This window comes from Silurus aristotelis (genome assembly GCF_946808225.1).
Source record: "Silurus aristotelis genome assembly, chromosome: 16".
Classification (NCBI taxonomy): domain Eukaryota; kingdom Metazoa; phylum Chordata; class Actinopteri; order Siluriformes; family Siluridae; genus Silurus; species Silurus aristotelis.
Window position 1 is genome coordinate 20,708,677 of NC_139589.1, and position 15,150 is coordinate 20,723,826.

At 37.6% G+C, this 15,150-nt stretch overlaps 1 protein-coding gene across 7 annotated transcripts in view; it reads right to left on the bottom strand.

The window, feature by feature from the left end:
- Window positions 1-15,150, bottom strand: part of cacna1bb (calcium channel, voltage-dependent, N type, alpha 1B subunit, b) — a 130,046-nt gene that overhangs the window by 107,282 nt on the left and 7,614 nt on the right. For all 7 annotated transcript variants that reach the window (XM_083563932.1, XM_083563926.1, XM_083563927.1 and 4 more), the window contains exons 4-5: window positions 14,706-14,811; window positions 10,968-11,107 (exon numbers count right to left, since the gene is read on the bottom strand). In XM_083563932.1, the coding sequence (XP_083420058.1) occupies window positions 10,968-11,107; window positions 14,706-14,811 (246 nt within the window). The remainder of the gene's footprint in view (window positions 1-10,967; window positions 11,108-14,705; window positions 14,812-15,150) is intronic.

Consider the following 15,150-nt stretch of genomic DNA (forward strand, 5'->3'; position numbering starts at 1 on the left):
AGAGAAAACAGAAAGATTGTGAGACCTACATATGCCCTTCAGAATGAAATGCAGTGCAATGTCAGTTTCACTTCTCTCAAGTACTGAAAGCACATGTTTTTCAAGAAAGACTCAGCTCTGATGGCTGTCACAATCCTTTCACTAAGTAAGAAATATATCGCTTGTCATTGTTTGGGGTTTTCAGCATTTCAGGGTGCTGATATTTGAAACTTTGCAGAGGAGGTAAACTGATCAGGTACTATAAAATCTTTCGAGTTGGAAAGTAAACACACAAAACTGTGAAAAAATCGCACTCATGCTGAGGCGCTACTATCGTCTCGCTCGGAGTGTTACAACTGTCTTACAGGCTCAGTTCAGCATGGGACAGATGGATCGACAGACAGTTTGCTTCAGGTATTATAAACAAAATTTTATGTTCTGAGGAGAAAGAAACTGGAGGAATGAGAAGCAGGGAAAAGAAACATTTATTAATAAAATGACCCCCTGTCAGGGAACCAACCCCAGCCACTCTTAGTGCCGGTCCCAAACCCGGATAAATGGGGAGGGTTGCGTTAGGAAGGGCATCCAGCGTAAAAACATGTGCCAAATCAAACATGCGGATGATCCGCTGTGGCGACCCCTAATGGGAGAAGCCGAAAGAAAGTTTTATGAGCATATGAGCAATGAAATGGGGTTTATTAAGCATTCCTGGAAGGAGTCTTCAGTTCCAGTGCAAGGTCAGCAAGAAAAGGTCACCATTGGTTGATCAGTGTTATGAGAGAGAGCAGTAACTAACATGGACATTTCTCAATAATGAATGTAATATAAATGAATAAAAAGGATACTATTTCATTCATATAGAAATTCAACTGAGTAATCAACATCTAATTTCTGTGGTAAATGAAAAATTCTAAACTTTGGGAAATGCTGTTAATCAGCTTCAGGGTGGCAACAGTGACTTACAGTGCATGAAGTCACATCACACCATTTATAATTTGATATATAACAGCACACCCCCTAAGAGTTTTATTCCTTTTTTCTTGTATTATCCCTCTGCAAAAATGTTCTTATATCTCACAAGATTTTCACTAATCTAAAAAGATAAGAAGCCTTTTTTTTTTCTTTAAACGCTCAAACATTATCACTAAAGGAAGAAAGGATTATCAAGTCTGATGTAAGAGAGGAGAGAATGAACTGAGACAGCCCTACACATTGTTCACCCTGCTTCGCTCTAGGCCGAGTGTGCGAACATGATGGAAAAGAAAGTGACACTGTGCTCTCTTTGACTCCCACAAAGACACGCCCATGTGCACGCCATTTAACATCAAAACTGGAGCGTAGCCCTTCGTTCAGGGGGTAGAGAGAAACTGGCTTGTGTTCAAATGGCACTCGAGCTCGCTTGCATCATTCTGGCGGTGGCAAACTGAGATGAGACCATGACACTTTGAAGCTTCGCGGTGCACAGATACATGAAAGAAGCCAAGCTCTCATGCTCTTCGTTTGAAGTCTGGGCTTCGCCGCTAGTCCGAGCTTTAAAGTGGGACAAAATGGAATATTCCAAATGGCAGGGGTCTGATACTCTGAATCAATAGTATGCAATGGATGCTCGTGAGATGCACTAAAGTTCTATAGGTCAACATTAGTGTAAGACAAATGTGCTTGAGACACCAACATGAGTATCAATAACACGTTCTGGTCCTTATAACACTGTAGTTCACTTATGAGGAGTTTGACGTGGCTATTCAGATTGACCCAAAGCCTGAAAGTTATCTGGTGTCAAATAATAAATAAATAAATAAATAAAACATTGAGTATCCCTGGCTCATACAAAGAAGTAAATTCACTTATATACATCCATAGAAATCTGAATATCTAGAATCACTTCATTTTTTACAACTAGGAGTATGGAAAATTCTTACTATACACTATATGGACAAAAGTATTTGGACTCCTGACATTTCAATGTTGTTCTTTTCTATATTGTTACCACAAAGTTATATGCACACAGTTGTATACGCTGTTTTTGAACTAGGGCTTCTCTTAAACAAGGAGACCCAAACTTGTTCCAGCATTACAATGCCTCTGTGCCAAAAGCAGCTCTATAAAGATATGGTTTACATGGGTTAGAGTGAAAGATCTTATGTGGCCTGCTATAGAGCTCTGCCCTCAACCCTACTAAGCACCTTTGGGATGAATGGGAACGCAGAATGCACCCTAGGCCTCCACACCTACATCAGTACCTGACTTTAATTACACCCTTGTGTCTGAAAGAGCACAAATCTCCAAAGTCTCGTCGAACATCTTCCCAAAAGAGTGGAAGTTAATATAAGCGAATAAAGAATAAATATGGAATGGGATGTTTAAAAAGCACATAAAAATTCTGGTCAGGTGTCCACAAACTTATAAAAAATATATGACAAAATAATACATTACATGAACTAAAGAGTCTTATGAATATTTTATAATAACAATAATAATCATTCATATTTAATATATAATCTTTATTGTTATTATAATCCTATATCAATGTTTTGGGTCACTGGCAGCATTTTGAGCATATCAACAAACACAGTAGCTATGCAAGGTGACAAAGTAACCATGGCAACCACAGCCAGCTAAGCCTCAGCATGATGTCAGGATGGATTGACATGACCCCAGACCTCCACTAGGATCAGGAAGAATGAAGGTCAGATGAAACAGAAGCCTAGTGGTTGAGCCTGGGATTATAGTATTTTGCTGAAGAGTGCACCCTGATCAAAAAGCAATAAACAGGAAGAAAACAAAAACCTCAAAGCCTGCAAATTCTCCATGACACCCTGAGCACAGTGAAAAACGTGTTATTCTTTATACCCCAAAACGAAATGCAAAAGAAAGACTTCATAGAAGTGGTCTTTCAAATGGTTTCCAGGACATAATTGAATTGTGTTTCATTCTACCTCGGAGTCAAAAGAAACAGAGTAGATCTAAAGCAGAACTGACCCTGATAGAAATAAATATTCACTTACTGTCAGTATTTTAGATGAGAACACACTGTGTGTGTGTGTGTGTGTGTGTGTGTGTGTGTGTGTGTGTGTGTGTGTGTGTGTGTGTGTGTGTGTGTGTGTCTGGTGTTTGTGTTCCTGAGCTCGGTGCACTATCGATCAGTACCTGAGGCTACAGGGAACAGACTTATTCGCCTATTAACGGCTCCACCTGTCTAATGGCCATGAAGTAGCCCAGCTGTCTGGGGCATTTCATTAAGCAGTCGAATATTGAGTTACGACAAGGCTGTGGATGACAGAAGAGAGCTGAAAAGACGTAAGCCACAGCCAAAGAAAAACACTAAATACAATGGTGGAAAGTCCAAATGAGAAAGTCCAAATGAGGGACTATAACATCTTTAGATTTCATTGTAATTAACATACTCTCCCCAAACCTAACCTAAGTAATCGTGTTTGTATTGTATCATAAACAAATCTCATTGTTCTGGTGGTTATTGTGATGGCATCCTTATTCATTCTTAACATTGTTGGAATCTTTTACGTTAATATAAGTGATAACAGGAGAAAACTCGTTTTGAGAACGTTTCTTACATTCCAACCATTAGCATGCTATAAAAAGTCACCTGCATGTTGTTGTTGTATAAAATACATGAAACACTTCAGGGCATGCTGTTAAAGGAAAAGGAACAACACCGTTAAAAAATCCACTTCATGTTAGGCTAAATCACTCGATTTTCTCCTGTAGTGCCCCCACTCCCACCCATTTTATTCAATAGTATTCGAGGTATTAGTAGATTATAATCTCTAGCTCTATTACACAATTTAAATATATATCATGTACCCCACAGTGAGAACCTTGAAATTCTGAAGCTTAGCACCGAGTTGCAAATTCCAGGTTTTTCCTTCAGGAATTCAAACTGACAAATAAAAAAAAACAGCACTTAATTGTGACCACCCGTACAAAATAAAGCATTTACTCACAATGGTTTTGTGTTTGACAGCCCTAACATTTGCTTCAGCTACTGCAGGTAACCATCAATCAAATCGCACCGAACAACACAGAAGGAATTGAATCGGAAAGACAGAGACGGAGGGAAAGAAGAGCTTAGAAGAACAGCAACACTGCGTATGGATATGAACGTATGCAATCTATTTTCCTTTAATTATTCTGTTTAGGAATATAATCGTTTGACAAATTCAAGGGAATGAAAACACCGTCTCTATTTCTCTGGGGGAGGGGAATATTTAGTTTCCATTGTTTAAATCCATATGTCCCTGTAGAAGGACAATTTACTTCGAATCAATACAGCGTTCTTTCGAGTGATCGCCTTTATTCTATGTTTGCACAATTGTATCCTAATAGGAGTGGTTACTTCTAGAATTCCCCCCCCCATTAATTTTGTATTATTTTTAACAAAATAATCATAAAATATCAACTAATAACACAAATCATTGTATAAATCTAGGACTGTAACTGATTACAAATTTTTACAAAAAAATGATTTATTTAAAGAAATATGCTGCATCAAGTGTTTGATTTGGGTCCATTTATCTTTATCTCTAACCAGTTTAATATAGTAATTTAATAACCATTTTTCTATGAGCAAGGGAAATAGTAGAACGCTCCAGTGTGAAATATACGTGCGGGCGTTAGTAGGAAAATAGTAAAAAAAAAAAAAAAAAAAAAAAAGAAAAAAGGCAAAAGATGTAATGTCAAAAGATTTGGTATCACAGATGATTAAACCCAAAATTAACAACGTCACTACAGGTAGTCCCCTACTTACGATGGAGACGTTGTAACATAAAACAAAGATGGTGTCTTTTCAAAGATGGTGCTATGACTGTGGCAGTCTTTCCTGCTTCATGCTGATTTATAATTTTAATTTTCTGCTCTGAACTGAGGGCTTTCCTCTTCTTTTTTTTTACTACAAGCAGGAGACATACTTGGGCACTTGAAAGACATGCTTTTATAGAAAAGAAATACACACTGAGACAACTATACTCCGTCGACCGATAGCGAGAGTGGGTCATCCCACAGGGCGAGAGATGCGCTCATCCAATGCTGCTGCCTGTGCCTGTTGCTCGAAAGTTGTAAATATTTGAAAAATGTTGTCGTATCGCTATCTTCATCGTAAGATCGGAAAATCGTAAGTCGAACCATAGTCACTCGGGGACCATTTATATATCGTCATGCAAATCACCATTAAATTAATATCCTCCAGTCTTTCGCTGTGAATGTCTTTCCTGTCTATCACATAATCAGAACAACTACCATCTATTGTAACAGAAATCATTTTCATACACGCACTGAAAAAGAAAACCAGCCCTTTCAATCTTTCTTTCTCTCTAAACAATCCAGCCACATGTCATCTTACAATCTCCCCCTTCCATGACCATTTTAATATTCACCTTATATTCTACCTCATGATGTTCCCAGCACTCCTGCTGGAGCAGAGCTAGAGATTAAATCACCATTTATGAGCAGTATGAGTGGGGTAGTGTACTACGCACTACGCTCCTGCGTTCACAAAGAGAGATAACGAGAAAAGAAAAACGTGGGAAATGGCAGTATGCACGAGGAACCGTTATCAGCCTTCAGCATATGGAGCTGGGAGTCAATAAGGAGCACCTACAATGTAAAACAGTGGTCATAACCTAGGACTGCTAAAGGTGTTAGCAGGCGGTGGAGTGTTAAGAAGGATGGTGGAAGAAGACAACAGAGGAGATGAACAGGAAACTGCATCATTTCCAGGATTTAGGAGGTACCTGAAAACAGCATAGGGCCAGACTTCTGTAGTCAAGGTAACAGTGAGTGATAGAAATAACAGAGCTTTGTCTGGATGTCGGTAAGGACAGCTTTTAAATGTTTGTGTTCAGCTCAGGTACAACCCACACACACAGACATGCCAAAGTCCTTCTTTGCATCTCTTTGAATTGACTAAAGACTAACATTCATGTTGCTATGTGTATTTCGCTAATGGGGCATTCAGGTTTCCAAATAAAAAGAACATTGCCAGTAAAGGTTCTTTAGCGTGACATCCCAGACAAGTGATTTTGGGTTTGATTTAGCTGTATTTCATGGGATACGCTTTATATTTAACATATACAATATATTTAGCAAAGGCAGACAAAACTGACAGAGAAAATAAACAATACGAAATGAGTTATATAAATATATATTTTATTCAATGAGGGACATATTTAGAGTTGGGGACCTAAATTCAAAAAATATATCAATATTTCTATGGGGAAAGTTACACATATTCAGACTCAGGTTATGCGCCAGCTAAAGATGCTCCACGTTGTAAAAACTCCTCATCCAGTCAAGATTTACAATCATATTTCTAGGCATAAACATCTGGTTGTTTTAAGATTATTTCTCTTTTTTTCTTAGTTGAAAATGCTAAAAGTTGATTATTCCACATGCAAATTGAACTTAATTAACATCAGAAACATCAGAGGGCATCCATTTGAACTTTTAAGACTTTATTTTAGCAATAATGACTGGCCCAGTAAAAAATGCTCAATAATCACTTTTAGGACTTGTTCATTAGTAGTATTTAATAAAAAAGTCTTGTTTTATCTCAACACCAACACATTTATATACAACCTAATAACATATTATAATACTCTGCAGTTATTAAGTCACCAGACTCTTTCCAAACATCACACGAAACAACGGCTTTTTACTAAGTTACTAAGTTGTTCTGTAGTTTGATTTCAGTTTCTAATGTTGAATATCTTCAAGTGTTCAGTAATGACAAAAACATTCCACAATGTTTTATGTTGCAATAATTTTAAGTTTTTTTGAGTAGCAGCAAGTAATGATTTTGTTTGTTTCTGTAACTATTGTGTGTTACACGATTCCTAATTTGAATTATTATTGAATAACTAATTGTTGACAATACGCATAAATGTGTGGTCTTGTTTTTAACAGTAATCTTGTTTTTAGTTTAAAGGCTTTGTCTCATTTTAAGTAAGAATATATAATGGTGACCATTTTTAAATTAAAAGGAATTCTCTAGTTTAGTAGCTCTGGTTTTTAGCTCGTTTTTTTACACAAATTGGAAAAACAAAATGTAAAAAAAGAAATTTACTAATTTTTAATTAATTTGACTAAATTGGCTGCTTGGAATAAGTGTTTTAATGCTTTTCTTTTCTGAAACCTAGATATGTTTTCTTATTTCAAGAAATCTTACCAAGTGCTATTATCTTACTGCACTAGCACATAGTGCATTTGACTTGTTTCTAGTCTGTACCTTCTTGTCAAGCATTTATTTCTTATATATAGATGGTCATTTTTTTGCAGTGTAACTTCCCCCTATTTAAGATTATACTGATTTTTAAATTAATCATGAATAGAGGTGTCTAAGACAACATTTTCAAACATTATGTAGAACACCACTATTAAAAAATTCGAATTTCAGCCTGAAAAATTAAAAACACGTATAGAAAATAAGGACTGAAGAATGAAATGCGGTCTCCTCTTTGTTTCACCATGTAAATAAATAACGACGAGAATACTCTATAGAATCCTAACCAAACATGGTTTAGAGCCAAATATTAAACACAAAAGACAGTAAAAACACAAAGTAAACACCATTCTAAACACAACTACAATTCCTGCTAATTAAAAATGATCTAAATACATAGTTAATGTGATTAAAGGAATGACAGAAAGTGACTCAACCCTTGTGTAAGATTGTTTGTGAGGTCTAAGACAAACCTAGAGTATTCTTTCATTTGCACACAATGATCCAAGCCCACCCTCTCTAAATCACCCCATATATCATCCCTGTGTTCACAAGCTCCTGCTCTATCCCTAACTCATACACTTCCTGCTTCGGCCCAGGTCTGCTGCATGATTTATCTGTTTATTCACTTCTCAGAATGAGCATTATTGACTCCATAAATACAAAGCTCAGTCTCATTGTACAACATAAAAAATACGATGGAACTAGTAATCCAGCAGTAAACTAAATGCTGTTGTGGATGGAAGAAAAAAAAGAGATAGAAAGTGGACTATATTTGACATCAAGTGGTAAGCAACACCAAAAGGTTTCAATATGTCAAAAATTAGGTATGGTAATAAGAAGTCAAGCATCATTGTAAATTTCAACTGTGCCAGCTTTCTTTTCCACACCAGCTCACGTGACGCTGAAGATCAGTTTCTGTTCCACCGACGTGACAAGCCGCATCGTAACGCACATGAACGGCAGTGAGGTAATGACATGTGACATGCAACCAAAAGTAAACAGTGTTCCAGCAAGAGCACCGGCTGTAGGATGGTTCATTAGAGTTTATTAGAAAAATCGGACAAGCAGTGGAAACTGAAAGCAGGTGATCATTCAGGGGTTATTGATTCGATCGCAGTTAATGAGCAATGCCAAGCCGTATAAATGCAAACTGTTCCACCTGGACTTGTACTGGAAATGATAAATGTAAGAATTAATTGACTCAGCCAAAGAAAACCTCAAAAATGACCATCCATTCTGATTGAACGATTAAACCCTACATAATAAACTTCTGCTAGGTGTAGATTCAGAGTCGCCACCAGATTTGGAGCCACTTTAATTTGGAGCCTGTTTAGAGACTTTTTAAAAAGAGCAATTAATTTAGAGACATTTTAGCAGACATAAGCCTGCACTCATTATGGGTCTCAAGATCACAATAAATCCTTCACAGGTGCCAGTTTAGTGGCATTTTAAGATTTAAAACAAGAATTAAAACAGCCTTTCCCATTGAGTGGCTTTGTAGATACCAATAGCGACTTTAGTGCTGCTGGTTATACAGGTTGAGATGGTAGGTTTATGCCTTCAAGTCTACTTTCCCAACTGGTGAAAATGTTCTTAACAACCAACTAATGATCACCATTTTTCTTAATGACCAATGAGTGATCTTTTTTTTTCCCAAAAAAAACCATTGTTCTCAGTGACAAAACATCGATCACCATTTTTCCTTAAACCAATCAATTATTCCCATTTTTTCCACTGAGTAATCAATGAACAACATTTTTCTGGAGACTTTTCACTGATCACCAGAGATGACAACCCTGTCTAAATCAGAGACAGAAAATAAAAAGTCTTTCATTCTTTTTAATAATCATGTACTACACATACTGCTGTTTTGAACCAATGATCCTGACAAACAGTTCGTGGTTCAGGCTCGTGAGATAAGCAGCCCTCTGGATGGACTCCTATTGCCCTGCTGTCTTAGATGGAAATAAAACATTGAACCATGAATCACCCAAATTCTGTAATTTAAAATTCACAATCTAAGAGAGTGGGTAAAGGATAAGGTCTGCATTATGATTCTAGAGTCGAAGACAACGCGCACTTCAGTGCAAATGAAATTACTTCACTGTAATTCGATATGCATGTTTATAGCCAAGAAACTCTTTTGGGACTGAATAGAAATATGTTAAGAATGAAATTGTGTATGCACAAGCCCCAAAAACAACCAACAAAGATTATCAAATCCACAATATGTATTATTAGAAAGAGTGCTGAGAGGCTAGGGTAAAATCTAACATATAATACATGTACTGTATTTTTCGGACTATAAGCCGCTACTTTTTTCCTACGTTTTGAACCCCGCGGCTTAAACAACGAAGTGGCTGATTTATGAATTTTTCCTGGGTTTTTCCCGGTTTCACAAACTTAAAGCCAAAAAACTGAGCGACAAAACATTAGACCAATGAAATTTCCGAACGGAAACAAAAAAACGCACCTCGCCTGTGTTCTGAGCTGCACGGCATCGGCCAAAAAATCGCACAACGATGCCAAAAAATAAACTCCAGAGAGAAATAGTTGCGAAAGGAAGGAGGAAGACGGTGAACAATGACTTTCTTGGTAGGCTACTGTTTAGATACAAGCCGTTGTAACGCGTTGAGTCTGGGTGAAGGGAGAGCTCGCTAACTCCATTTGCAACAGAAATCATATAAGCACAGACAGGTTTTCAAAACTCGTGCTTTTTTATTTTTCTTGGCAACAGCGTTACGGGTGAGTCAAAGAAACTTAGAAATGAGCATCAGAAAATAATAAACACATATTCCTCGTCTTGAACACACACAGTAATACTGGAAAAATGCAGTGTCAGCCTATTCCCAAAATACCTTTATGCTCCTAAAGGAAGCGTAACATATTTCACCCGTTACACCGTGTGTAAGGTGTCTTTCGTTAAAGCCTGTGTAAAGTACATTAGTGTAGACACCTGCAGCTTATAGACACGTGCGGCTTATTTATGTTAAAAATATTATTTGTAAAAATATTTGTAAAATTCAGTGGGTGCGGCTTATATATGGGTGCGCTTAATAGTCCGGACAGTAGGTATTGTTAAATTAAATTGAAATACATTATATTGCAAAAAGTTTGTGGACATCTGGTCATAAGTATAGTTGAGCATCACATTGCACATTTAGTCCAATTTGCTCTATAATTCCCTTATAATTCTAAGTTTCTTCTTTGCAAGTGCCACCATCTTTTTTGTCTTTTTTCAGTCTGGTATTTTTTCTGGGTTTTTTTAGATATTTTTTAGCTTTTTTCTATTTTAAAGGCAAATAAAGACAATACTCCATCTGACACCGAAGCAAGCATCGAATCACCGATGCAATTTGATGTGGTTATATTTCAACCAAATGCATACAAGTCTAGACTAATTATAATTATCGATTCCAGTCCCGCATAAAGATTTTTTTTATAACCATTGTTTTTGGCATATAGCCCCTCCCTTAACTGCGAACTGTTAGTGTTGTCTCTCAGCATCTCTCACTTCTGGATTCTCATTGACAAACAAAGATACCAGAAGGCATTGTTTACGGAAATGCAGTTGGCAAACGATTGGCACTTGATGTTATTTGTATGTCTAGTACACAAGAAGGTGCACGTGCGCACATGCGCACACCCACAAACACACCCACAAACACACACTCTCATAAACAAGTAGCACACATGGATAACCATCCATCTCTAAGCACACAGAGTTCTTTTCCGCAGGCTGTGGACTTACCCAGTGAGGACAACAACGAAGTCCATTACGTTCCATCCGTTGCGGAGGTAGGAGTCTTTGTGAAAGACGAAGCCCAAAGCGATGATCTTAATGCCAGCCTCGAAACAGAATATCCCGATGAAGTAGTGCTCTGTGTCGTCCTACCAGGAGAGAGAGAAAGAGTGAAAAAGAAGACTACTGCTTTTGTACAGAGGAATGGAGTACTTAATGAAGCATCGAAAGAGAAAAGAAGTGAGAGTAAAAGAGGAATGTTTGAGGTTGGAGAAATATGGACTCAATTTGAAATAATAAGTGAAGTGCTACACAGGTTGATTGTATTAACCTGTCAGTTGTGTGTATGAAAGAATTTCCCTGGGATACAAAGAATTGATGATGATATCTAAAGATGATTGTTTGTTGGTGATCTTTGGATGAAACCATAAGCAAGGCTAAATTGGAGGATTTGAATTTCTATTCTGTTCGGAGTGGTCTTTTCCAGGATGAATTCTGCAAATCGGGCTCGCTGAAAATGCAATGAGGATAATAATTATGCACAATCATCAAACCTCAACCCAATGCAACATCTTTGCAGACATGACCAGCTTTATCACAACATTAGCTGAGCCAATATCTTTTTAAGAATGGCATTCATCGCCTCAGTACAGTTCCAGAGGCTTGTTTAATCTATGCCAAGACAAAAATTGAAGCTGTTTTTTGTAGCTTGCTGGCCATAGTAATGTTATAATAACATTCACTCTTCTGGGAGGATGTTCTACCAGATCTTAAAGTGTGGTTCTAGAGATTTGTGTTTATTTATCATTTCAATTAATCTCAAAGGTGTTCAATAGGGTTGAGGTCAGAGGTCTATAGCAGGCCACACAAGAGCTTTCACACCATCCCATGTCAACCATATATTTATGGAGCTGGCTTTGTGAACAGGATTTTGTCATGCTGGAACATGTTTGGGTCGCCTAGTTCAAGTGAAGGGAAAAGTTCATGCTACTGCATCTAAAGACATTCTACATGATTGTGGCCCTCTAAATTTCTGGTAAAGGTTTTCGAATGAGCCAAATATGGCTAGAGTTAGGTGTCTCAGTAACTTTCTTTCGGCTTCTCCCATTAGGGGTCGCCACAGCGGATCATCCGTATTCATGATCCGCATGTTTGATTTGGCACATGTTTTTACGCTGGATGCCCTTCCTAACGCAACCCTCCCCATTTATCCGGGCTTGGGACCAGCACTAAAAGTGCACTGGCTTGTGCAACCCTAATGGCTGGGGTCGGTTCTCTGACCGGTAATCAAACCCGGGCCGCATCGGTGAGAGCGCCGCATCCTAACCACTAGACCACCAGGTTTTTTCAATCATTGAAAAAACTAAAAGTTCTACATTTTTATCCAAAGAGACTTCCATACAATCTAGGAAGTGGTAGATAGTAGATAATGTAAAAGGCTACAAGTCTACAAATAATGAATTCAATCCATCTAAGGAAAAACTGAAGTCTTGCACAGTAATTAATTACCGATGTCAGGAGCAAAAAAAAAGATATAGGGCTATCTAGCAGTGTGATTTATTTACTATAACAGCAGATCTGACAGTATGCAGGATTTATAGTAATGTGTTTATACTTATATGTGGCACAGAAATGTCTATATTGGATTCTTAAGGGTTAAAAAAGCAAGTGTTGTTATTGGTACTTATGAGGTTTTATGTGAGGACATAATTTTTTTGCATTTTGTCTTCATTAAAAGGGCTTTTTAATAGATGGTTTATACTATTATAAGAAGGAATATAGAAAGGGTAGAGAGGGACTGCCTGTTTATAGCTGCTATAACAGAAACAATAATTTTTTTCATAGACAGCAATTAGTAGAAAAACAGACATGATTCTACAATATAAAGGGAAAAGCTTATATAGCAAATTGATTTACTTTTAATTTGCTGATTGTTTGCTGTGGGTGTGACTGGGAACAGAAGCAGGTGGGTGTTTTTACAAGGGTGTCATTGCTACTTTATAAGCTACTGAACAAGGCTAGTCAGGAAAAAGATCCATATTTAGCTTCACTCTGTGTATATATATATATATATATATATATATATATATATATATATATATATATATATATATATATATATAAAGCAATCCTCTCTCATATAGCAGCCTACCAGCAGACTGCTTTGATTGCTCAACAACAAGCTTCGAAGCACCTGCTGTTTAAGCCTAAAAAAGTTCACTCTGTGGTTTAAACAGAGCGTGATGGCTGAGGAGAGGAATCAAAAGCTGCTCGGCATGGGTTAGGTCCCGGTCACAGTGAGAGCATGTATTCTCATGTATGTCAATATTCCCCAACAGGCTCAGGCTTAATGAGGCACAGATGTTGTTTCTGTGTAGACTGTGGGGAAGAGTGCCAAGCCTTACCCCAAAATGCGAGCTCCATATGATCCAATCTGAATTTGAAGATTAGGGGTGGAGTGAATATTGCACAAAATCTACACTCTCATTTGGTTTGTTATTAAAAAACAGAAGTAAAAATTCAGATGGCGCCTTTTCTAAGAATATTTGGAATTGAAGAATTTTACAATTTGATGCTATAAACCAGGGGTCTCCAATCTTTTCCAGAAAGGGCCGTTGTGGGTGCAGGTTTTTATTCCAACCAAGCGAGTCCACACCAAATTCTACCTGTTCAAATCTAATGATCGTCATTGAAAATGACTATTAGGTGTGACCATTGATTGGTTGGAATGAAAACCTGCACCCACACTGGCCCTTTCTGGAAAAGATTGGAGACCCCTGCTATAAACTATCGACGATATTGATGTTACTTTGATGCTATATTCTATACTAAATCTAGTGAATTTTGACAGTATCCCATTAGAAGGCACATAAGAGTTAACATAGAATCTGTTTATAGAAAACATGCAACTAAAACATGCAAATAAAACAAGAGTTTCCCATTAAGACCCATATACATCTGAGAAACTATAGAAAAGCCTGAAAAGAGACACATTTTTTCAGGCTTTGAGTGTGAAGAAAGTTCACGGTGGTGTGCACGCATTTCTAATATTTAGATGTTATACACCATATTTTCCCTTTCCCAATCTTGCAATATGCATTATTTCTTACAATAGAAATAGTCCTCTCTATACTCACACATACTGTGTCCAGTTACACTCCTTTGCTTGCTAAGTTTCTTTTTGATGGAATTCAGATTAATTCTATTAAACACAATTTTTTGCATAAATCCGTAGGGCTGAATGGGCAGTTCCTCGATTGCGCCATCTAGAAAGGCATGAGAATTAACTGAGATTGGCTTATATCTGTCGAATAACAACTTTAATAATAAATGATCATTAAATTGAGATCATTCATACCTTTACAATATTTAAAATGTATGCTGTTGGGGTGATGGAATGGGTTCTGCCACCACTATTTATATCTATCCATATTCTAGGAAACAAAACAAGCAAATCAAATACAATACTTTCAGCTTCTCCCATTAGGGGTCGCCACAGCGGATAATACGCATGTTAGATTTGACACGTTTTTTCGCTGGATGCCCTTCCTAACGCAACCCTCCACATTTATCTGGGCTTGGGACCGGCACTAAGATTGGCTGGGGTTGGTTCCCTGACCTGGGATCGAACCCGGGCCGCAGCGGTGAGAGCGCCGCATCATGACCACTAGACAACCAGGGACCCTTAAAACAAGCAAATCAAATGCTGTAGGATAATAGATATGACAGAAAAAGAAACATGCTTACCAGGCGTTCAGACATGGGCGTCTTGTCATTGGCTGGCAGGTGTTGCTCCAGTGCCAGTACAATACAGTTAGCAATGATGGTCGCAAGGATCATGTATTCAAATGGAGTGTATAGGTCAAGGAAAACATCAACAGAGCCAATGCACAGAAAAAAAAAAACAGATCTATCTATCTATATATCTATATCTAGATAGACAGACACAGACAGACAGACAGATAGATAAATAGATAGATGGATGGATACTGTATATTTGTTGCACATTTGACAATTATGGCATCATGACAATCAGTTTTGGGGATTTTACACCATGTGCTGCTCTGTGTGTGCACGGTCAATATTTGATTATTTTAACCATCACCAGGTGGTGACCAGGTGCCTGGATCACAAGCCGGAATAAAAGTGTGCCTTGTGAATGGTGTTTTATTTTGTACAGCAATAACTAATA